Source organism: Panicum hallii, chromosome 7 (genome assembly GCF_002211085.1).
Source record: "Panicum hallii strain FIL2 chromosome 7, PHallii_v3.1, whole genome shotgun sequence".
In the NCBI taxonomy this organism is placed as follows: Eukaryota; Viridiplantae; Streptophyta; class Magnoliopsida; order Poales; family Poaceae; genus Panicum; species Panicum hallii.
In genome coordinates, this window is record NC_038048.1 from 34959336 (window position 1) to 34984696 (window position 25361).

At 43.4% G+C, this 25361-nt stretch overlaps 3 protein-coding genes across 3 annotated transcripts; all 3 read left to right on the forward strand.

Moving 5' to 3' along the window:
* The first annotated feature begins 7765 nt into the window (after window positions 1-7765).
* LOC112898852 (exocyst complex component SEC5B-like) lies at window positions 7766-18441 on the forward strand. Its single transcript, XM_025967153.1, has 21 exons — window positions 7766-8323; window positions 9270-9433; window positions 10187-10284; window positions 10364-10558; window positions 10665-10792; window positions 10894-11052; window positions 11904-12008; window positions 12285-12359; window positions 12479-12616; window positions 12716-12898; window positions 13170-13325; window positions 13425-13548; window positions 13627-13837; window positions 14487-14602; window positions 14708-14930; window positions 15045-15138; window positions 15880-15957; window positions 16285-16341; window positions 17276-17425; window positions 17531-17737; window positions 17864-18441. The coding sequence occupies exons 1-21, from the start codon at window positions 7925-7927 to the stop codon at window positions 18107-18109; spliced, it is 3306 nt and encodes a 1101-aa protein (XP_025822938.1). The 5' UTR covers window positions 7766-7924; the 3' UTR covers window positions 18110-18441.
* A 659-nt stretch (window positions 18442-19100) lies between these two features.
* Window positions 19101-21462, forward strand: LOC112898854 (probable plastid-lipid-associated protein 7, chloroplastic). Its single transcript, XM_025967154.1, has 5 exons — window positions 19101-19746; window positions 19842-19964; window positions 20315-20551; window positions 20661-20734; window positions 20923-21462. Exons 1-5 carry the CDS (start codon window positions 19393-19395, stop codon window positions 21005-21007), a joined length of 873 nt encoding a protein of 290 aa, XP_025822939.1. The 5' UTR covers window positions 19101-19392; the 3' UTR covers window positions 21008-21462.
* A 518-nt stretch (window positions 21463-21980) lies between these two features.
* On the forward strand, window positions 21981-23788 carry LOC112900697 (WAT1-related protein At1g68170-like). Its single transcript, XM_025969523.1, has 6 exons — window positions 21981-22180; window positions 22478-22540; window positions 22639-22758; window positions 22844-23273; window positions 23379-23530; window positions 23629-23788. The coding sequence occupies exons 1-6, from the start codon at window positions 21981-21983 to the stop codon at window positions 23786-23788; spliced, it is 1125 nt and encodes a 374-aa protein (XP_025825308.1).
* Window positions 23789-25361: the final 1573 nt, after the last annotated feature.

Genomic DNA, 25361 nt, shown 5'->3' on the forward strand with positions numbered 1-25361 from the left:
GGGACGCTGGAGCCTTGTGCAGGACTGTCCTGTCAATGGTCGCCCCTTTCCATGCGTGCCTCCGCTTTGCAGGAGTCAATGGTGGGGCACTCCCTTGTCGTGTGCCTGCCCTGATGCTCGTGTATGATGCAATAGGGGCAATTGGAGTCTATTCGCGTTGACGGGGGGTCGTTCCGGGATCGAACGTTCCGGGAGCTTAACGGTTTTTGGCCATCGGTAGACCTCTCCCTCTTCCGATCCTCTCATGGGTCTTTCTTGCTTCAGGATCCTCCACGGCGTGCACCTCCCGATGGCGTCCCTCCTCTTCTTGGAGTCTTCGCGCTCCCAGGGCCTTTCCAGAAGGCGTCTTGAAACCTCCTCTCCGACTTCTTCTGGTGGTGCTCTCCAGAGTTCTTCCGTGTTCCCAGCTGGGCTTCATGGAGCTCGTCGTCTTCCGCCCTGGCGTACTCCTCCATCTTGCGCATGAGCTCCGGGACGCTCTGCGACGGGTGTCGAGAGAGCCTAGAGCACAGGGACCGTGCCGCAGCCCCTCCTGAGCGGCGTCGATGATGGTCCTTTTGCTGAGGCTGCTGGCTTGACACTTCATGTGCATGAAGTGCTTCAAGAAGCTTCTCAGCGTTTTAGTCCGCCCTTGCTTGACGGCGAACAGGTGTCCGGAAGTGACCGGGTTGTCGTAGTTTCTCTAGAAGTTCTCCAGCATGGCCTTCCGGAGCTGTTTCCATGAAAAAGTTTTTCCCAGCTCCAGCGTTGGGCTCACCAAAAAGCAAGTCGATCAAGGTTAGAGTTTGGATCATGGACGATCCTGCAGTTGGAGAGTAATGTAGTAGGGATAGAGGGATGTGCTTAGCACAGGACAAGGCAAGACTACGAGGGCTTCTCTAGGTGGACGATGCTAATAGGGAGGATCAATGATAGGAGAGTAATCGGAGGACTAATGGAGGGTGAGGTGGAGGAAAGGATAGGGAAGATGGGGCGAGATCGTCAGAACTACAACGGTGGATTATGGGAATTACAAGATCAGTTTTATTTGTCAATTGTTATAATATTGTTCAAGTGGAGTGCATAGATAAAAAACGAGGTCACATGATATACTAAGTGGACACTCTTTATGTATTAAATTTTGCCACCAAGGTGACATGATATACTAAGTGCCTAGAATAACAAAAGCATGCATTGATGAAGGATAGATGATATGTAATGCAAAGGGATTCGATTGGAGGGAGACAGAAAATTTATTTGGAGCCCGGAAAGACAAAGTTCGGTGAAGAAAAATGCACTCCCCCTCATTTTCTTTTATGTCTGCATACCTATCACACTCATTTCGTAGCTTTTTTTATTTGCACATAGCCTTCACACCCATTTTATAGCTATGTGCTATAAATCCTCATCGCTAACTAATATCAGATCAATCATATACTATAGAATGAGCTTCAAGCAAGTAGAAAGCCTAAAAACCATATGAAGTTCAGAATATAAGGAGTTCTAGCATTTACAATTTTTCCACAAATATAAGGATTTCTAAGTACCTGTTGGGGAGACCAAACATCACGTGTATAATTAAGTTCTCTTTTCATGCCCCAATCAAAATTACCAGATTTGAAATGGTGCTGATCAAAAGCTAGTCCAAAGGCTTGGTTGAGAGACGAGAAGGTCTTTTCCCCCCTCCTTAACATGCCCTTAAGATTCAAGGGCATAATTATTATAAGGTTACACTTTCTGAAATATTATGTATGATTTGACAAACTTGGTACATTTATAACTATAACATCTAATGGTAATAAATTTAATTTATATGTAACAATAAGAAATTCTAGTACTATAGCAGAACATGAATATAATATTTATGTAATTTTAACTGCTTACAAAAAACATGTGCACATTTAATTACTCAGCCAAATATAAGATGTTTGTGCATTTTTGGTCTTACTCAACCAACGGATGTGAACTATGCTAATAATATCTAGCAAGTTAAATAGGTTGTATTTACGAATATTAATAATTAGCTTAAATAAATTTAGTAAAATAGTCACATAAACATAGATACTGTTCGCCACTTTAACTTTGGTTTCGGTAGTAAAAACAATTAGTTTTTGGCAACCACACATATTGAGCAATATGTTTTGAATGAAATGTCGAAAACCGAAGCAAAATGAGTAAAACTACAATTTGGATTTGGTCCTTCCCCTACCCACAGTAATAGTCCGTGATTTTTATCTGCATATGTTATTAAAAAATTAGCACTAAACTGTCTTTCATTTCTTAAGAATAACTGTTCACCTATCTTCTCATATCTCCATTCATCTCCTCTGGCTTGCTCGAAAACTCCACTAATAATAGAGAAACGGGGTTACTCGTAGCTGTCCGTACCGTCCCGCGCTCCATCATTGATTGGATGAGCTCGGTGAAGACTGAAGAGGGAGCTCACGGAGAGAAGATTAAAATCGGATTCTCGGTGGATGGCCGCGAGAATCCCGCCAAACGCTTCCAACGGAAGTTTGATTTTTTCCACCGTCGCTTCTCCGACAATCCAAAATACAGCTAGCGCTCGATTTTTCTGGTCCGCGTCCTTCCCCTCGCTTCGCACGAAAGCCGCCGCCCCCGCTCCCCGCTCCCCGCTGCCCGCTGCCGCCCCCGCTCCCCACGCACCGCCGCCGCCCCCGCTCCCCGCTCCCCGCTGCCGCCCCCGCCGCCCCCGCTCCCCACGCACGGCCGCGGCCCCCGCTCCCCGCTCCCCGCTGCCGCCCCCGCTCCCCACGCACGGCTGCCGCCCCCGCTCCCCGCTCCCCGCTGCCGCCCCCGCCGCCCCCGCTCCCCGCTGGCGGCCCTGCGCGCGCGTCGCTGCAGCCCCGCCCCTGCTCGCCGCCGCAGGGGGCATCTGCTCCAATCCCCCACCACCGGCGCGCATATCCTGGAGAATATTTTTGGGGTGTTGAAGCGCAGATCAAACCTTGGTGAGTGTTCCCCCCTTGCACCGCATCCATTTCTCCCCGTGCAGTCGAATAATTTTTGGTTTTTTTTGCGGTTTGTTTGGTGAAGCGCAACCATCAGCTGAAAGTGGCTCTATTGGATCCGATGTGGTGAAACCTTAGGGTCAGAATCAGGTGAGCGATTGGCCCCTGCACCCCCTCTCCCTCCTCTCCCTCATGACTATGACCGGATTTTGACATGATTTTTTCGATCTGACTTGTCGGGTTTTTTAGTGTTGGAAGTGAAGTTTTGCTGACAAGGGGAAGGCTCCCAATAGGAGGTGAAAAGCGCAAAAAGGTGAATCACTCGATGCCCTTTTCCCTCCCTCAAATCAGCATGTGATCTGTGATTTTCTAGACTAGGACGTGGGGGGAGGAGATGGATATATAGGCTATGTCCTATATCCCAGTTCAGAAAGAAAAGAATGAAAAGAGAAAGTGCATGCTTTTAGTAGTAGTTACATACTGCTGGATTAGTGTCAATTTTGTCCCAAACAAACACAGATGAAAACATACAAAGGTTCAGCTCCAAAACAGCAAAAGCATGCATAGTAGCTTCAGTTTCAAATTTCAGGCGCCATACTTAAGCATGGAATTTGGAACAGATAAAGAGGATAGTCCTAACCTAAATTTGCAATGGCACATATTAGGCTGAATGTTTAGCCCTGATGATCATATTAGGCTGATGTTTTTTGATTTCACTGAATGTGCCCTGGCTCACTATGTATTTGTAGTGTTTAGTAAAAGATGACCTGATTGCATATTCTACGACAGTATGCTTTTGCGTGGCTACTGAAGTATGCTTTTGCCCTCAGCTCTTGGATTATCATTCGTTGAGGAGTATGTGCCCTGGACTACAGTCCATAATGTATGTTAGTAGATTAAAGTTGTTTCTTTGAATGGCTGCAACATTTTCAGTGATATTCCTGTGTAAGCACATTATTTTGTTGGTTTCTCTAAATTACATGGTCAATCTACTGCTGTCATCAGCCATACGTAGTATTTAATTTTACTGACACACATCTTTGAGTACACATGTGTTAATCCAGTGTTTGGTTTTTTATGTACTGTTAACCAGATAATATATGATGCTTTTTGTGCAGACTGCATTCCGGTGTCAGAAGCATTCCGGTTTTTCTTTGATGACTTCAGTTTTCAGGCCGTGCATAGCAAAACAACTTAGATAACGTATATGATGCTCAGAAAATAAAATAATTCTTTTATCAGTTCTAAAATTTGAGTAATGCTTGCACTCCAGTGCACTAGGAAAGTATTGAGTTCAGTATAATTTTTTATCTTATCATTTTTACTCTCAGTCCGGTGAATCATGGTGGCAGTAGTGCAGTACTATTCTATCCTGCTAGTGTCCTACGCCATTTTATCTTTTAGACAATTCCTTCTTATACTGATGAAACCAAGCTATGGAATGCAGGTAACAACTATTCTGACATTTGCCGTCTAGCTCTGCTGGTCGTGCAGAAGTTCTTTTTGCAAAGGGACGTGCTCTTCTGCATAAGGTATACCCAACTCCAACTGTTTGTCTCTGCCTTTTAAATATTTTGATCATTAAATCCAACATGGTATATTCTTCTCCTTTTGCCTAAAGTTTGCAGTTGCTTGAGTACAAGGCTTCATTATTAACACAACCATAAAAAATTGTATGCAAGATCATACAGAACTGAAAACGCACTGAATCTACATAATTTTGGGATAAGGAGAGAAGCACCAAGCATACTAGCAGATCTGAATTCCCTTTGTTGATTGCATGCATCTGCGTACTTTGTTTTTGGGGTTAGTTGATGCTTGGTCATGTAATGTGAACTTTTATTGTTGTGTAGCTTGATGACCTCATATTATCTGTACTATGTAAACTGAAGTCTTACTACTGATGTGTGATAATGTTAGTCCTATATTTTGAGTAGATGGAAAAAGGAGTGAAGGTTGCGGCGAAATGGGATTCATTTGCTGCCAAAACTTTTAATGATATTTGTGTGGAAGAAGTTCTCGCCCACAATAGGCCCCAAAATTGTTTGAACAGCACTGGGTATGCGAATCTTGTACGTAAGTTTTTTGAACGTACCAGGAGACCTTACAATGAGGGGCAAATGAAGAATAGGTGGGATGCACTTAAAAAAAGGTACACCCAATGGAAGACACTGAACAACAGAGCTACCGGCTTGGGTAGGGATTCTATGACAGGATGTATCGTGGCTTCAGACAACTGGTGGAAAGAACAAAATGATGTAAGTATACATTGCAGATTTTTCAGTTTTTGATATACAAAAGTTACATATTTCAATTTACAACGTTATTACCTTTCCTTTTTAGGCTATGGTCGGTTGTATATCCTTTAAGGATGCACCACTTGAGCATGAGGACCAAATGCGGATTATGTTTGAAGCTGTTAGTGTTACAAACGAGACATCGTTTGTTCCTTCAAATGGAGAAGGTGGTGGCCAAGAAGAAGATGGTGGTCAGAATAGCTGTGAGTTAGGGAGGGAAGGGCAGGTCCCTACTCCCCCAAATGGCACTCCAACTTTAGGCAAGAGAACAGCTCCATTATCCCCCAAGGGAAAGAAGAAGAAGACCTTTAGAGATCAGTGTATGAAACGTTTAGTGGAAGCATATGAGAAGAAAGCTGAAAGTAGTAATAATTCAGCAATCTCAAATGTGGTTGACAGTGTAAGGGAGGAAATTGGTAACATGTTGGATCAAGTGATTAAGGATGGGGCTGAAGAAGGCAGTGATGAACATTACTACGCCACACAACTTCTTATAAAGAAAGAGTACCGTGATGTGTTCATTACTTTAAAGACATCAAATGGGAGGTTAAATTGGCTAAGGAGGGCATGGGAGGATAGTAAGAAGCACTAGTGTGTTTGTTTGAGACAATTAATTTGTATTTGTTGTTTGTTTGAGACATTTTATTCCTACATGTTGTGTGCTTCAGACATAATAGCTTGCCTGTGTTGCATGTTTGAGAGATTGTTGTTTGAGACATAATAACTTGTTGTTTGAGACAATTAATTTGTATTTGTTGTTTGCTTCAGACATATTGTATGTGTACTGTATGATTCATGTATCTATTTTTTTTTAGATGAGTGACTCAGATGATGATTTTCTGGTGGCGTATTTGGCTTTGGAGTGCATGGGATCTGGATCAACCGGTAGAAGCGCACCAATTCCTGATAATATTCCAGTTATGACTGGGATCCAATGGGTTGAGCTAACTCTAGCGAATGCAGTTGACTGCTATAATGCAGTTGACTGCTATGATATGTTCAGAATGTCAAGGTCAGTTTTTCTACATCTCCATGACACATTGGTACAGAATTATGGGTTGAAATCAAGTCGAAAAATATGTACGAAGGAAGCAGTAGCCATGTTTTTGTGGATGTGTGGTGGTCCTCAATCATTTAGGCAAGCTAGGAATAGGTTCAAACACTCATTGGAAACAATTAGTAGAAAGGTTGATGAAGTTCTAGATGCTATTATGGGACTGGCTTTTCACAATATTACACCACAGGATCCACAGTTCGGAACAATTCACCCTAAGTTGCAAGAAGCAAGGTTTTGGCCTCATTTCAAAGATTGTATTGGTGCCATCGATGGCACGCATATAGAAGTCACTGTTCCGGCATCTGAACAACCAAAATATATTGGTAGGCATGGGTATACTTCACAAAATGTTATGGCTGTTTGTGATTTTGATATGAGATTTACATTTGTTGTCACTGGCTGGCCTGGGTCCGTACATGACACTCGCGTATTTTTGGATACTCTACTCACGTACCAGAACCAATTCCCAAAGCCTCCCAATGGAAAGTATTATCTTGTAGACTCCGGATATCCTAATAGAAAAGGGTATCTTGCACCTTATAGGGGACAAAGGTATCATGTTTCGGAATGGCAACATCACCAACCAGTGGGAAGAAAAGAAATATTCAATCAAGCACATTCATCACTTAGAAATATGATTGAACGTTCATTTGGAGTGTTGAAGATGAAGTGGCGTATCTTGTTGCACTTGCCTAGCTATCCTATTACCAAACAAGCAAAAATTATAGTCGCATGTATGGCTCTTCACAATTTTGTTAGAGAAAATACCAATGAAGATCCAGATTTTAACTCCGATGTGCAAGATAATGCTACCGGTGGCAGCCAACCTACCATGATCGATGCTAGTGCTCCAGGAGATGATATTGATATGGGTGCCTTTCGTGACGCTATTGCTGACTCTATGATGTCTTGATTATCATTGTAAAATTGTATTATTTATTAATCTATAATCATCATGACTATTATTTATTAGTTTATTTTATTATTATTGTGTGTTTTATGACTATAATTATACTATAACAAAGTTCTGATACTAATAATATACTTAGATTTGAAAATGGTAGAGAATTCCGATCAAAATGAGCTATTACAGGACTCAGGGGCAAATAGGTCATTTTACAGTCAGAACAGACAATCCAGTAGAAATAATCAGGATTGCCAAACACCCCAGATTCTTCAGACAGCGGATTCTTCAGACAGCGGATTATCAGAAAATCTTGATTCTCAGATAAGCGATTCTCAGGTAAGCGAAACCAAACAGGGCCCATGAAAGAAGAAACACAAAGCCCTCCTCATATCAAGAAGCGCCGGTAAAAGGAATGTGCGCAACAGAGTTCCTTGTGCGAATCCGGTGATCCGTGAAAACCCGTGTGGCTGACACCTCCTCAACGACCTCTTCGGTCTAGCTAGCAGTACTCTCCTCAACAGCTTCCGAAAGCAGTCAGGTCCGACGCGTGCTACGGAGGTGCAGCCGGACCAGCAGCCCCCACGCAGATTCAAGACCATCGAATCCGTCCAAGTCCAGACCGAAATTTCTCTCTCCGTCTAACACGCGCTCTCTCTCTCCTCCCCTCCACCTTCCTCCCGCCCCAGATCCGAGCCCCCCGTCGCCCGCGGCCATGGCGAGCGACAGCGACGTCGACGAGGACGAGCTCCTCCAGATGGCGCTGCAGGAGCAGGCGGCGCGGGACCTCAGTCACCAGCGCCCGCCCGCCGCCAACAAGCCCGTCGTCAACCTCGTCCGCCCGCACGCCCCCAACGCGCGCGGCGGGGGCAACGCCCGCCCCCCAGCGAAGGCGCGCCAGCCCAGCCGCGGCGGCGACGAGGACGAGGACTCCGAGGTCGAGCTGCTCTCCATCTCCTCCGGCGACGAGGACGACAACCCTCGCGCCCGCGGCCCCCCGCCGCCCCGAGGGGGCGGCGGCGGGCGCGCCGGGGCGCGGAGGGCCGCGTCGCGGGACGACGAGGACGACGACGACGACGAGCCCAGGAGCTGGAAGCGCGTCGACGAGGCAGAGGTATGGGGGGCTCACCGAGATCTCGATCTCCCGGGCGGTGGTTGCTCTGCTGGCTTAGGCGCTTCTACGGATCGCGCGGTTTAATGATAAGGCCAATCTCGTTTGCTTAGCGAGCTGGGAATGTCCTGGATCGCCGAAATTCAGCTAGTGCCGTGATCATGTGAAGCATGCCATGGTACTCTGGTTTAACAATGGTGAATTGTGGTACCTAGCTGAGCACTTGAGCTTGCTCAATTTAAATTTCTGGTGAGCTGGGGTCGGTTGTGGCGTTCCTGAGTAGGCCTACCTTGTTGGTAGGGTGAACTTAATAGTAGGTGCTAGTACCTGGCTCCGGTATGGACTGTGAGTGCTGACATGGTATAATCACAGGAATCAATACCAAGGCGAGATTAGAAATTTAACAATGTATCAATATAACTATGACCAGAGTAATAAGTCACTGTGGTTGTGCTTCACACATTGATTGGTTCGTCACACCAAATGCTTACCTGCAGCTATGATAACTGTGTGTTACTGTTTGATTTTAGCTTTATAAATTGTTGAATAAGGGAATAAATCACACCACGTCATTGCCTACTGCAGCTATGACAACTGTATGTTAACATTTGATTTTAACTTTATAAATTGCCAAATAAGGGAATAAATCACACCTCATTTTTTTCTAACTCCAAATTCAAATAACTAATATAATTATACCCACTGGAGCATTGGAATATCTCTCCTGGCAAACTCTTGGTTGCCTTGTCTGATGTGTTTTTCAATGTCTTGATTGTTTCCAACTTTGCATATTTTCTTAATATCATGACATGGCATATCTGCTTTCTCCAGATAATAGTTGCCAAATACTTTGAAAATTATATTTTATTTAGCCTATTCAATTGTACCTTTTGCATTTTCATACTAATGCTGAACATGTCTTTTGTGTACCCTCCTTTGCTTCACTCAGCTTGCTCGCAAGGTTCGAGAAATGCGCGAAGCAAAAGTAGCTCCTAGTATTCAAGCATTTGATCAGAAAGCAGCAGCAGCTGCTGCAGCAGCAGCCCGGAAGGCCCTCACAAGTGTACAGACCCTACCAAAAGGAGTAGAGGTTTTGGATCCATTGGGCCTTGGGTAACTACCTATATCATTAAACTTTTGATCATTACATGTGTTGTTTCCCACTTAAGAAGCAGTTTAGAAAGAAAATACACTCCTCGTTCTCTATTCCTACATTACCTTTTCCTCTCTGGGAGATGCCTCATTGTAAAAGTTGTGATCAGCATATTTCTGTATACTGGTCTAGCATCGCTTTCTTGTTTCTTATATCTTTGTTATTATGGTGGGATTCATACACACTGAAAAATCATAGGCTTGTCTGGCTGTGGTTCAGTTCATCTGCTTTTGGAATTTGCTTCTCTTTGGCTTGAGAAGCTAGCTTCTTAATAGAAGCCGCCCAGGAATTGTTTGGGTAAGCCCAGTAGCTAGCTTAAGGTGGATGGGAGCTAAATAACAGGAAGAATAAGCTCTTGGCTTCTTTCTTGGTGGCAGCCTCAGCTTCTTTAAAAGCCATGGGGAGAAGAAGCTACTTTGTCTCTCTTTATCTTCAAGCTAGAGGAGCTGAAGCTAGAATTGGGGCCAAAAAGGCTGTACATAGTACTTAAAGTTATTCTATTCCATGTAATTTTTAAAAGCATTCTGCTGGACCTTACCAAAGAAATGAACAGCTAGTATTAAACTCACAGATTTAACTTTGTGCCGGTGTGATATTCTCTGAAGGATAAGTGAGTTAATTTCAATTAATGAAACCAAGTTAAGATTATCCGCATCCCATGTCCGCTTCGAGTGCATGATTGGATAATATATTAATATTTATTACCTTACCAGTGTCATGGATAATAAATCCCTGCGATTGATCACTGATGCCTCAGTAAGTTCTCCGGTTTCAAGGGAGAAGTCTCAAGGTTTGGACCCCAATCTGCGAGGTATGCCTGATGATTTTATTGGAATCTCTTCTTGTACTTTATTCATGCCTGCTAAGATGTCTATTTTGCACTTCTGCAGACAAAGTTGTATATTCGTCTCCAAATTTTGATCCCAAGGTTTTCCTTTCGTGGGTCCACAAAGACACAAGTGCTGCTGACTTAGAGTCTGGTGCTCTCACCTTGAAAACTGATCTCAAAGGGAGAACGCAGCAGAAAAAACAGTTAGTCAAGGAGAACTTTGATTGTTTTGTCTCGTGCAAAACTACAATAGATGGTATTTATTTAGCTGTTAGATCTGCCACTATTGCAGTTAAATGTTCATGATCTTTTCTTTCTGGGCAAATTTTGCATCTCTTTGTAATACACTTTTTTATTGTCAGACATTGAGTCGAAATTGAGACAGATAGAGGAAGATCCTGAAGGTGCAGGTACTTCTCATTTGCATTCAGTCACACAAAAAATTAGCGGCGTGGCAAATCGTGCATTTGAGCCTCTATTTGAGAGGCAGGTATACAGACTAAGTTCTCTGGAACCACTTTTTATCCAACTTGATTACAGCTTTTGTAGCATTTCTTCTTGGGTGCATTACATTCTTGCCTCCTGACACAGGCACAAGCTGAGAAGATCAGATCTGTCCAGGGAATGCTTCAAAGATTCCGAACATTATTTAACCTACCAAGTGCAATCCGTGGGAACATTAGAAAAGGAGAATACGATCTTGCTGTCAGAGAGTACCAAAAAGCAAAGTCAATTGTTCTTCCTTCCCATGTACGCCAACTTCTTAATTTATTTTATTTGATCTGTTATTCAACAGGGGTAATGGGGTATTCAATTGTTTGGAAACTGAGCATTAATGGAAGAAACTTATCTTACCTATCAAGATACCTAAACTGCTGATGATTCACAATAGGCCTGAGTGGATTATTTTCACTAGTTTGTAGGACTGGGGCATGTATAAAGAAATCGCTCCCCTACTCTCCTATGGTTCTGTGCAACAACTGTTATGGATTAAAGCCTGTGCAATGTGTGTTTTATATTCATTTCTTTTTGGCTTATGCTGATTGCGTAGGGTGGTGAAGCATGCATGGATGATCATACTCAGTGATGTTATTTTTTAGGCTTGTAGCAGACAAGTTATTCATGCATCATCCAGCTCATGCACTATGTAAAATGAGTTTAAGATCAAGTTCCAGTTTGTATGTGACAAATTCTGCATTCTCTATATTATGTCTAATGGCTTACTTATGTGTCTCATCAGATAATAATCTCCACTCTTAAATGGAAGTAACAAGTAATCAATGGGCATGGCTAATTCACACAAAGCTCTTAGAAATGCTAGGTTTAATGATGTACTAACCTTATAAATACTTAGTCCTTGGTGAACTCATTTGTTTTCGACTGCTTGTCCTTGGTGAACTGACTCATTTGTTTTCGACGGCTTGATTTTATTATCTGCTGCCATAGAAAATTATGGATGGTGCCGTGCTAAAGTAGCACATGCAAATTTCTCCATCATATTTTGTGGCCTCATCCTTCGTTGTTAGGCACTATATGCTACAACAGTGGTAGATGTACAGCATTCAGTATGTTTACTATATGGTGTTATGGTGAACCTACAGGTGGGGATACTAAAACGTGTACTTGAGGAAGTGGAAAAGGTGATGCAAGAATTCAGGGGCATGCTTTATAAATCAATGGAGGATCCTCATCTTGACCTTGCTGAGGTTAGTGGAACATGCCTGTAATATCTGTCTTGGAGACATCTGGAAATTACCTACTTTTGTTGTCAGCGAAAGATGGTTTAGCAAGTTTAGGTTTGAGGAATTTTGAACATAACCAGATAGAGATAGCAATGGCGTAATGGAGGGCAGTTAGCAGAGTAATAGTACATTGCTTTGTCTAAAATGGACTAGTTGATTGCCTAGTACTTAACTACTCGCACCATTTTAAACTGAAGTTATCTGATGATTTTGTTCTGTTTGCTTATGTTTACAATTCAGCTTGAGAACATTGTTCGTCTACTGTTGGAGTTGGAACCTGAAACGGATCCAGTGTGGCACTATCTAAATATTCAGGTTAAACTTATCTAAATAAGTCTGCTATAAGTTAACTTTTCTTATTGTTAACTGTGCTCTAAAAAAGTCGACTTCTGGCTCTGTTAACTTTATACTTATGTCTTAGTATTTCCTTTCAGAATAGTAGGATCCATGGATTGTTTGAAAAATGTACTCAAGATCATGAAGCAAGAATGGAGATTTTGCACAATAAAATTCGTGACAAAGTGCTATCTGATTCGAAGTGGAGGAAGCTGCAACAAGATTCAAATAAATCTGTGAGCATATTACTTTTTGTAGTTCAGCACATTTCATGTTTTCATGCTGTTTATGTGTTTCCTATGTTAATGTGGACTTTGTTCCCAATGCTTGTTTAGTTGGAAGTTGATTCCACCATCGGTGATTCTCCCCGAACTGATCAGTTGTCAACAAACGTTATGGCTGAAGAAGCTGATGGTTTAAGGGCTAGCTACATTCGTAGGCTAACTTCTGTACTTATCCAGCATGTTCCAGCTTTCTGGAGATTAGCTTTATCTGTCTTCAGTGGAAAATTTGCCAAGGTATGAACACACATGGTAATTATAGGTCTTGAGACATTAATTAGTTCTTGTAACAAATCATATAGCTTTCCTGAGCTGCTGAAACTTAACATTTCCACCCCCACGTTTGTGCAATAATAAACTGAAATTAAAGTGTATTTCTGATAATGTCAATCTGAATAATGATGCCTGCATCAATCCTCATTTAAAAGATGAGAATGAGCTATGTTGTACTGATTTATGTCTTAAAAAGAGACATTTTCATGGATTTGCTAATACATATTCTTTACAGGCAGCTACTGGGACTGTAGTTTCTGATGCTGACATGAATGCAAAGCCAGTTGCAAGTAAGACTGATGAGAAAGGTGGAGAAGCAAAATACACGAACCATACTCTTGATGAAGTTGCTAGTATGGTTCGGGCTACCGTGTCAGCTTTCGACACCAAGGTACAATTAGTGCGCGTGTGGAATTTTAATGTTGAACTGTGGTACTTAGGAGTTATCATTTGATTGTATTAGTAGTTAAACATGCTTTGATGTCTACAGGTTCAGAATACCTTCCGTGATTTTGAGGAATGCAACATTCTTTCTCCATACATGAGCGACACTATAAAAGAAATAGCTAAGGCCTGTCAGACCCTTGAAGGGAAGGATTCGTCTCCAACTGCTGGTATGGCCTCTTAATATGAGCTTATCCAAAGCCTGCAAAATTTGTCTTGTATCCTGAATGTGTTAACAATTATGCCAGTTAAAATGTTGCGCGCCCTTCATTTTGAAATGACAAAGCTTTACATTCTGCGGCTTTGTTCATGGATGCGGGCAACAACTAAGGAGATATCAAAAGATGAGACTTGGATTACTTTATCCACCCTTGAGAGAAACAAGTCTCCATATGCAATTTCATGCATGCCATTGGAATTCCGTGACATTGCAATTTCAGCGATGGACCGGATTGATACGTAAGACTTCTTTATTTCTATATAGTATTGCACCTTTTTCCTCATGTTCAATCTGTTATGCTGCATTATTTCAAAAAACTGTGTGAATCTTTTTTCGCATTGTTACTTTGCAGTTCATCATCTTTTTTAATATTTATTTGCTAATAGATAACTACATTTTTTTTGCACTAAAGGCATGGTTCCTTCTTGCCACTGAGTATAGTTGTTACGGCGTCCGGAAGAAATTATTAGAATTAGATACGACATCTATCGATTTTCTTACTCTGTTGTGTACATCTTATTGCTTGTTGTGACGATCAAGCATAAGCTTACACCACTGAGGTTTATTAGGATTGTGCTTTTGATGCTGTGCTTCTTGTTATTTTCTTGTCCTAGCTGTGAATGAATTCCATCATCCTAGTATCACAATTTGTGTCTCAACTTTTTCCCCTTGCTGTGAAAAATCTGAATTTTTTTAGCATGATTATTCAAAGTGATTCCACATCTCTAGTTTTATGTTCAATCTACTGCATCTAAAATTTTCTAACATTACAAAATAGTTGAACTTTCCATGTGCTGAAATTTGTAAACCGGCAAGTACTCTCCTGGCTTCATTAATATTTTTTTTGAATGGAAAATGGTCCCTAATCTGTGTTTGTTTTTGTTTCAGTATGATTCTTAATCTGATGAGTGAGACTGCGAAATCATATGACATTTCTCAACCACTTCAGGAAATTAATGAGTCTGTCAGACTTGCATTTTTAAATTCCTTTCTGGATTTTGCTGGTATGAAGTTTCTCTAAGTAGCTAGTGGAATCTTCCAAATTGCATATATACTGTTAGCATCATTTTCTAATCTTCATTTTTTGACAATCTTTATAAATGCTTCAGGTTACCTAGAGAGGTTTGGAGGGGAACTAGCTCAGAACAGATCAAACAAAGAAAACAATTATGTCCAAAATGGTTACATAAATGGTACTAGAGAAACATCCACTACCATAGATGGGGATTTGCACAAGAAGCTACTGGTTATTTTGAGTAACATTGGGTATTGCAAAGCTGAACTTTCAGATGAACTGTATACCAGATATAGACATATTTGGTCTCCAGTCAGGTAACCTGAGAGCATTCATCAAGTTTTTGCCTGGAGCCTTGATACTGGGAAAGCCTATACTCATTAAAGAAGCTGAGACACTTCTACTCTATTCAATGAAAATTTCTGTCACAGGAATAATGATGAACGAAGCTCTGACATGCGAGATCTGATGACATCTTTCTCTGCACTTGAAGAGAAAGTCCTGGACCAGTATACTTTTGCTAAGGTATGGTACACAATTCAGAACATGATGTTGATTAACCGATAGATGCATTATTTCCCATTTAGGAAAATTGATACAACATATTATTATAACCCCAGTTGCTTCCTTTCATATAGGTGAGTGAAGGTTATTCTCTGATATATTTTACATGCTCAATCTCTCTTATTCAAGAACTGATATATTGTTTCCGATTCCTCAATAGTACTATAGTTCTGAAAGAACTTAATAAAGCATCCAAAACAACTTAATGAAGCATGTGAAGTAACAAACTTATGTCTTAGTGTAGCTTCGCAGTTACTTTATTTTGTTCATGAGTGCAGCAGTTTTGTTGGAAGTCCTAGTTATTTTTGTAATATTGGAGCTATTTGCTTCCTTTGATATATTATTATCATTTTATTTCATGCCTTGCACAACCATGAGTAGCAGGCAAGAATACTTGTGTTACAGGCCCATAGCTCTTGAGGAAGTGCTAGGAAGTTCCACAGATCCTACTAATGCTAGGGACAACTGTAAATCTTAAATGTTAGGAATTTTTCTAGATCCTACTAGTGCTAGGGATAACTGTTAGAAATTTTGTAGATCCTACTAATGCTAGGGACAACTGTAAATCTTATGTGTTAGGAATTTTTTTGCAGATCTTAATTGATGCTGGGGTAATATTTTTCTTGTCTTTTTTTTTTAGTTTTTGCTCATTATGTTATTTACCTTCCCTCGTGCTCATCCTTTTTTTTGTTGTTTGCTTAGTCAAACTTGATCAGAAGTGCTGCACAGAGTTATCTTTTGGATTCTGGGATTAACTGGGGAGCAGCACCATCAGTAAAGGTATGTAGATGTAGTGCCAAAAAAAAAATCCCATCTATGCTATGGCACTATATGTGTTGCAGGGGATTATTTTTTTTGAAACAATCAATGGTATTTAGAACTGGACTCTCCATCATGGGATGTAGTTCAAACTTTGTAGCATCTTGCTATTTACTGGAAGACAGTTACATCTAGAATATGTTCTGGGTTTACTCTGCTTGTACAGGCTGTAACTAGTACTTGGATACATTTGGTGAAAATGGATTGGCATCCTTATGCTTATTTGTACCAACGGCTTTTGTTGTCTTGTGAAACTACAGTATTAATGTCATTTCTTTCTCCTTGCAGGGCATTCGGGATGCAACTCTTGACTTACTACACATCCTTGTAGCAGTACATGCAGAGGTCTCCATCATTTTCTATTCTTATTATGGATATTTAAATTTTGTCATGACACCATTGTCTTTCCTATTAATATGCTTGAAATTGGGTCAAAGAATAAATACCTTTTATTGGATAATTTACGTATCATCTTTGGGTCCAATGTTCTATGGCGAACTGTTGTATTCATATCTGCATCAGAAAAAAAAACTTTTCTAAACTTTTCTGAGTACCTAATCTGCTTAGAACAAAAATAGCTGTTTCGTTTGTAAAAGCGAAGGAGAGACTGGTCCGCTCACTACCCCTCTGAAGTTTGGGAGCTACCTCTGTCCCTAAAGCAACTGGCACAGGTTACGACAAGTCCATATGGTATTTGATACTGGATAGATTGTGTGCCTGTGGTTAACAGGTTCTTCTCTTCTTAGAACCAGATAGCTGCAAAGGTCCAATTATACTGTTTTCACCTTCTAATATTATGAATATTGTTCATACCGAGCAAAATGCTGTAGCATTCTTGCAAAGTTTGTGGGATTTGTTCATTACTTAGCTAAAGAAATGCTAATGTAATGTCACAGCTCCCCAGGGTGCTTGTTATTCGATGAATTTCATATCTGATTGCACTTATATCTTATGCATCAATAGTCTACTCCATTCCAAAATGTAGGTCGTTTTGGTATTGTCCTAAGTCAAACTTCTCCAACTTTGACCAAGTTTGTAGAAAAATATATATTAACATCTACTATGCCAAATAAATGCACTAACAAGATATATTTCATGGTGGATTTAATGAAACTGATTTGATGTTGTAGGTGTTGGTCCATTTTTCTGGAAACTTGGTCAACATTAGAGAAGTTTGACTTAGGACAAAACTAAAATGACTTGCATTTTTTAATGGAGGGAGTATCTTAGAGTGCTATTTGACTATATCATGCAACTGCTAACTTTTGCCTAATTTCAGGTATACTCTGGTGCTCGGCCTTTGTTGGAGAAGACGATGAAAATTTTGGTGGAGGGTTTGGTTGACATTTTCCTTAGTGTTTTCCATGAGAATAAGACAAAAGATATCAGACTGTTAGATGCAAACGGTTTTTGTCAGCTCATGCTTGAGGTAAGTGTTTAGTTCTATTTGTCACATGAGTCCTATGAGTCCTATGACTGTTAATGGTTTGGCAAGTCTGCTTAGTATTCAATCTTTTGTGTTATATGCCTGCAGCTTGAGTACTTTGAGACAGTACTGCATGCATACTTTTCATCTGAGGCAGAGCAGGCTCTGAAATCCTTTCAAGAGAATTTGTTGGAAAAGGCCTGTGAAAGTCTGGCAGAAGCCTTGGAGAATCCTGGACACCAACGTCGACCAACTCGTGGTAGTGAAGATGCTGCCTCAGATGGACAAGCATCAGTTTCACCTGATGATTTGCTTGTAAGTGACCCAAAGTGTTCTGCTTCTGGATTATTAATTTGCAAACTGATGATAGATGTAAAATACATCTGTCATTTCTTACGAAGGACCATGTATAATCGCAAAAAAACATTTTCGGCTTTGCAGGTGCTTGCTCAACAGTACAGTAGTGATCTGCTGCAAGCGGAGCTGGAGAGAACCCGGTTAAATATAGCATGCTTCATGGAGTCGACTATCCAATCGACATCTGCACCGGCAGGCTCAAAGTCTGCTGCTTATTCTTCTTACCAGGCACCAGCGCCACAACACGCACCGGTTCAAACCTCCTCGCCTAGTTTTAGACGGCAGCAGACAGGTTCAAGTTCTCCTGTAGTCTCCAGGCGGCGCCGGTGAGCTTAATGCTGAGTGCATCATTTCGTCATTGGCGTGGCCTCTTCCCAGATTTTTTTGTATTCCCTCTCTCTCTCTCTCTCTCTCTCTCTCTCTCCCTCTCTCTCCCTCTTTCTCGGGCATGCTTTTTTTTTCAATTTCTTGTAATTATCATTCTGTTGTCGTGTATTATGAATTTTGATCCATTCTTTCGGTGTTGTAAGATAAAAGGGCGGGTACAGGTGCTGCTGCACGGGACCATCAAATTGTATAATCTCCAACTCTACTAGAATATTGTCTCCATGATTTCTGAAGATACCACAACTTTGTTTATCTGATGAAGTTGCTGCTCTGCACCAGTCTCTTGCGGTCGTCGCTGCTTTTGTTGCAACATTCACCTGGTTGTGTATCCGTTGCATCAGGTGGCTCATAACTACACCAGTCAAGTTTGTGTGCTTTTGTGTATGTTCCTTCGTGGATTCGAGCTAGTCGAACCTGGGTAACGCTATTGTGACTTGTGATCTGAACCGTCCGATGCGGTATCCGAAAAGAGGCAACTTGAAATGTCAGCTGAAGTCCGTTACTGATCCGCTTCTATTCGTGAATATACATGCGCAGTGGCTGAACCGTATTTGATTTGATGCGTTTTTTTGAAGGCAACTCCTTTGATTTGATTGCTCAACACATGTTTTCCTACTAACATCTGTTCTTTCCCTTTGATACGTGATTGACATGGGCATCCCGTAACCATCTTATATTCTATTGTCATCCAGCTGCTGGCCGCCTCGTTCTCCCGTAGCACAGCAGCCCATGTCGGGATCCCTCCACTACGTGCACGTTCCGCGGTCTGTCTCGCAGTCTTGCCTGCACATGTCGCCGTCGCCGGCTCCAGATCCGAGCCCACCCTCCCTCCATGCGGATCGATCTCTTTTTCTAACCGAGCTCACGTGCCGATCTGTTGATCTCTTGCTGCTGAGTGTCGCGAACAAGAAGAGCTGCGCAAGTGTGTGGTAGGCCAACGGAACGCTCAGCTGCAGCCTGCAGCTGCCGACCTCGCTGCTCCGCGTGCTCGTGCCCCGCCACAACGTTATCCTCGCGGGTGTGGCCAGAGTTGTGCAGCAACACAGAGGCTGGCCACCTCCCACCCACGTATTAGCAGCGCCTCCTCCCTCACGCACGGGCGCGCGTGCGGGAGCGACCAGGACCAGCAGGGGAAGGGCGAGCATGGAGCTGAGGCCGCCCTGCCACCGCCTTCACCGTGCCCTCTAGCCAGCCGGCCGGCCGACCCAGCCTTGTCGGTTCCCGCCATGGCAGCCACCGTCCTCGTCCCGCCGGCGCACTGCCACCGCTCCACGGCGGCGACGACGAGCGGAAGAGGAGGAGCAGGCGTCATCTCGCATTGCACCCTCCCTCCCGCGCGCCGGCGCCGGGGGTCGCGGGCCGTGAGGGCGGCGGCGCCTCCCGAGCAGAGCGGCGTGTCCCTCGCGGGAGCCTCCGGGCACGGGGGCGACGTCAAGGCCGCGCTGTACCGAGCTCTGGAAGGCGTGGACAGAGGGATATTCGGGATGACGTCCGCCCAGCGGTCGGAGGTCCACCGCCTGGTGGAGCTGCTCGAGTCCCGGAACCCCACGCCGGAGCCCACCGCCGAGCTGCGGGAGAAGGTACGAGAACAGAGCTGCAGCTGGCAGCATTTGAACTCCGGGATGCTGATCGCGTGTTGCGTTCTTGCGTGGGGTTGTGTTTGGGTGGTGCGAAGGTGGACGGGTGCTGGAAGCTAATCTACAGCACCATCTCCATCCTGGGGAAGAAGAGGACCAAGCTGGGGCTGAGGGATTTCATCAGCCTAGGGGACTTCCTCCAGATAATTGACGTCGAAGAGGTCAGTGAAGGCTACCTGTGGAAATGGAATTGTCACGCTGATGTTTCTGTAATTATGTGTAGTATAAGTATCTGTGACGTGCTACTTTGTTCTAACCCCTCTGATTGGCCGTGGGTTACCACTTGATCAGCTCAAACTTTTATACTCCATCCCTTTTTAAATATGCGTCATCTTCATCATACATTAAAAAAATGTAGGGAGTACCTTGATTGGGTAGGTTTTGAATATTTAAATATGTGGCATCTGAGTTAAGTGTTACCTAGAGATTCTAATTGCAAACCAAGTAAGTTTTGATTTTTACCATCACTTGAATTAAATGGAGATTTAGCGTCAATTCTCTACACCCAAAGGAAAAGGCGGTAAATGTGATAAAGTTCAGCGCGAGAGCATTGAAGATATTGTCGGGGAAGCTCACTATTGAAGCTTCATACAGTGTCACTAGTAAAACAGTAAGGCTTCTTTCTCATCTTTATTATTCATGTTTGTTGATCCTGCTCGCTGAGAGCCTGGATTTTTCTCACGGTTTTAGCTTCGGTTTTCAGAGAGTGGATATCAAGCTTGAGAGTTCAACCATCACCCCAGAGCAGGTAAAGATTCATACTTATCATCTATTTCCAGAGCATGAAATGGTGCTATGGACTTCAGTAATATGAACCCAACGCTTGTCTTGATTGATTGTCACATTTGGATATGCAGCTGATGAATATATTTCAGAAGAACTACGACATGCTCCTGGCCATATTCAACCCAGAGGGTTGGCTAGAGATAACGTATCCTTTTTTTTACAATAGAAAAATGTCATCGATTGGCATAGTAACTTCATCTTCGTTAATGCACTTCTAGTTGTTCAATAATCACCGATCAATCAGTCAATCAATCAGTGATCAAGATAATTTCCTGTAGCAAGTCAATAGCATTAACAAATTTGCATATTTTGTCTTCCTCAAATTTTGAAAAGATATGTTGACGAATCTTTACGGATCGGAAGAGATGACAAGGAGAACATCTTTGTGCTGGAGAGAGCAGATCCATCAGAGGTTTAACAAAACAGCGACGCTTATACGGAAATTTCTGACAAGAAGAGTGGCACTTCCTAGAAGACTGTTGCCTGCATATCCTACGGCGGCACACGCACACATGGTTATTACCTGCTCAGTGCAGGTCAGAGGCTGCACAACGTTCTTGCCGAATTTTGATGAGAATAGAACAGCATATACGATCCGTTCTCTGAAAAACATTTGTGCAAGCTGCTGGGCATCTTCTATGTTCCTTCACATAGAGACTGGCGAAATGTTCAACCTTATAGCAGGGGGCAGACAGTACAGGTGTTGGATAAATTGTTCCCTTTTCATTTTGTCAATCTTACACCAATGTTCAAGTATTCTTAATTGTAACATCGTAGAAAAAAAATAGAACTATTCTTCCTTGCAAGACACAATCTAATGAGTGTACAGCTCGAAACTACACATTATTATTCAAGACATTTTTGGCATCATTATATTGTTGTTCTTGTACTCTTTGAAGTGAGCTCTGGTCAGACCCTTAGAACTTGATGTTTCTTGTTGTTCCTGCCTTGCTACATATGCATTAAGAATGGCAAATCCAACCTCCTGGGCCAGAACAGGTGGATGCGAAATGAAGCCCCAGCAAGATCGCACAACACAGAGTAGAGCTGCCGAATCTGGTAGCAGAAATTGCAAGACCGGGGCCACGTACAGAGTGACCCACCACGTACGTCGCCAGGCCCGTCACCGATCGTCACCCATCGGTTCCCGCGACATCCCGTGGCGCGCCTCGGCGTCAGCGGCGACAACACCGAGAAACTTAGAGCAAAATGCGCATGGCGCCTAACGCCGCCGGGAATGGGATCCCTAGGACGAGGATGACTCGTACTATATTTAGAACTATAATAGGACGCGCATATCCATCTGCTGCTTGCTCGCGTCGTGTTGTTGAACGAAGAAGAAAGGAAGCAGGCCGACTGTGCTCCAGCCGGCCGGCCGGCGGGCGCGCGGCATGGGGAGCGGCGGCGGCGGAGGGGTGGTGGACGGCGCGAAGCCGGCGGTGGCGATGGTGGCCGTGGAGTTCGTCTTCTCGGCGCTGCAGATCTTCATCAAGCTCGCACTGGACGACGACATGGACGTGCGCGTCCTCGTCGCCTACCGCCTCATGTTCGCCTCCGCTTTCCTCTGCCCGCTCGCTTTCCTCATCGAGAGGTAAACAAACACAATGATAGAATACGTGTCCCTCGGTTAGATGCATCAGATGCATGTTTGTAGCTGTAGGTAGTACTGACGACAGTTCTGTTGCAGTTGAACTACAAGAGACCTTATTACCGTCCCAACATTGATTCGCGCCTCACTTTGTTCAGTTCAGTTCCTTCAAGTATTTACACATTTTTCCTCCTAGAGAAAAACTAGACAAGCATTTGATCATGGCCTTTATTTTCACTTCGACTACTTTTTTTTTTCTATTTTTACTGTAATATCAGCGAGCGCTTGTGCTTTCTGCAGGAAGAAACGGCCACCACTAACCATGAAGGTGGTGCTAGGGTTGTTCCTGTGTGGACTTTTTGGGTAAGCGCTGACAGTAGTCATCAGTAAGTATTTTCAAGAACGCTGGGGCCTGGGGATGGCTCGTGATGCATGCTCCTACCTTGTTGCCACACATGCAGAATTGCCATAAACCAGAACTTGCTAGTGCTCGCCATGAAGCTGACCAACTCAACGACCATCGTCACAGCTCTCAGCAACCTCACGCCTCAGTCCACCTTCATCGTTGCAATCTTGACCAGGTCACTCAACTGCCATTCTGCCACAGCACAGTCTGCACGCCTCTCTTCGAATTTAGTACACTGACCTCACCACTACATTGTTCAGGCAGGAGAGCGTGAAGCTCGGCAAGGCCAGCGGGCGGGCGAAGCTGGCGGGCACGCTGGTCGGCCTCGGCGGCGCGATGGTGGTCACCTTCTACAGGGGCCCGGAGCTCGCGTTCATGCACCGGCTCGCGCGCGTGGCCGGGCTCCGGCACGGCGGCCGCGGCCTGGACGCCCGGGGCACGACGGCGGCGGCGTCGCCCGCCGCCCGTGTCGTGGGCTCCTTCCTCGCCATCACCAGCTGCTTCAGCTTCGCCGTCTGGCTCTCCATTCAGGCGCGGGTCGGGGAGGCCTTCCCGTGCCACTACTCGATCGCCGCGCTGGTGTGCCTCTCCGGCGCCGCCCAGTCCGCGCTGCTCGCGCTCTGCTTCCACCGGGACACGGCGCACTGGCGGCTCGGGCTCGACGTCAGGCTCTACTCGTCGGCCTACGCGGTGAGCAGAAGCAGAGCGCTGATTATGATGAACTGATCGATCGATAGCTGCCGTGTTCATTCGTGACGATCTCCAGCTACCATGTGCCCGTGGCTGCTCCTGCAGGGGATCGTGGCGTCCGGGTTCGCGTTCCCGCTGATGTCGTGGTGCCTGCGGGTGCGGGGGCCCCTGTACGTGGCCATGTTCGGCCCGCTCATCATCGTCTTCGTCGCGGTGCTCAGCTCCGTCTTCCTCGACGAGACCTTGCACCTCGGGATGTACGTGGCGCCCCTTGCTCGCACTCACAACGGTCATGCAGATCGATTTTTTCTTGTGGTTTCTTTTTTCACGGGCGATGTGGCTGCCATTTCTGCAGCGCGCTGGGCGCCGTCCTGATCGTGGCCGGGCTGTACATGGTGCTCTGGGGCAAAGCCAGAGAAGCACAAGAGAAAGCTGCGGGTGTTCTGCCCCAAGATGAGGAACAGGGCGAGGAATCCACTGCTCCTTCTGATGCTGCCAATGGTGAAACAAAATGACGAGACTGGATTACGGCCGGCCAACTGTGCACCCTGCTTAAGCCAATCTGCCGACGGCACAGCAAGTGGCTGCGGACTCTGACACTGGAATTGGTTCTGCACGATGTTCTTGCTGAAAGAAAGAATATCCCAGAAAAGCTGGTAGCCTGGTATCACCACCAATTACGGGCCCAAAATTTGGAAGAAGTGTTCGAAATCTTAAAAGTTATTTAAAATGGATTTGAAAAAAATATTGTCTGAAATGAATGGGTTGTGTGCTAGCTAGATGAGTGGCCGTCCAAAATTTGCTAGTAAAGCTGTAATCCACATTTTGACAGAAATGTCTGGAATCTCATATTTTTTATTTATACTTGAAAACGGTTACTCCGACTGAATCTGTAAAATATTTTATGCTTCAAGGTGAGGTGTAAATATTGACAGATGTCCTGTTTATTTGCTAGTGGAGATGAACAGTTTTGTTTTTCCACAAACATGTGCTATAGCAACCTCAAATCAGTGATTCATCAGCAGAATGAATTTATAGACAAAACTTATTTTGAATAGTAGCGCGTATTTCATTTGATCTAACAATACCCTCTCTCCATTTTAAATATATGACATTCGGGACAATTATTTATGAACTAAATATCTTTTCCTAAATAAATTAATTAGTTTTTCCTAAACATTATATTTTTAAGATCGGTGGGAATATATTTATTAGGACATCGATAACAATTTGGCTTATGGTCTCTATAAAATATATACAAATAAGAAGAACCATTAACATTGATCTTATCTTGTCAATCTGCATGATTGATCAAACGATGGATCAATGATAAGAGTCTGATCAACATGAATGTTAATGATAAAAGAATTTTTATGCGGGGTCTGTAATTCGCTCGTGGCCAACTAAAAACATTCACAATGATGAATGATCTTCTTTTATGAACGGGCCCGTGTTAACGAGTTCACCGTGGAGAAATGTAAATAAGATATAGGACAACGAATACTATAACATTACTTAAGGAAATCATTAAACCTGTATGTTATTCACAGTCACCCATTGTCAGTTTATCACCCAATTTTGTCCAATAAAACTTACTGGAATGGTGATCTTTGATTACACACAATATATTTGGATAAATAAAGAGAAAAATCACATGGTTGTATAAATAAATATTACTCCCCCGTTTCAAATTATAGATTATTTTGACTTTTCTAGGTTCATAGATTTTGCTATGCACATAGATATACGCTACGTCTAGATACATAAATTTTACTATGTATTTAGAAAATCTAAAACAACCTATAATTTGTAACGGAGGGAATAATTATTACGACGCCCTTAATGACACATGATCGTGAACAAAGGGTTACTCTCAATGAATAGCAAACCCCTAGGAACATCCATATTTGTAATGGTATAAGTATAATAATAAGACGTTGTTTGGAAGTATCACTATTCACAAAAATTATGCCATTGGAACAAAAAAACAAGAGGTATGCTGCCACCATCTTCAATGTCGTCTCCAAGATATATACCACTAGCGCTTTCTATTAGTTTGTGTGATACTTCCCCTGGTTGGCTGGACAA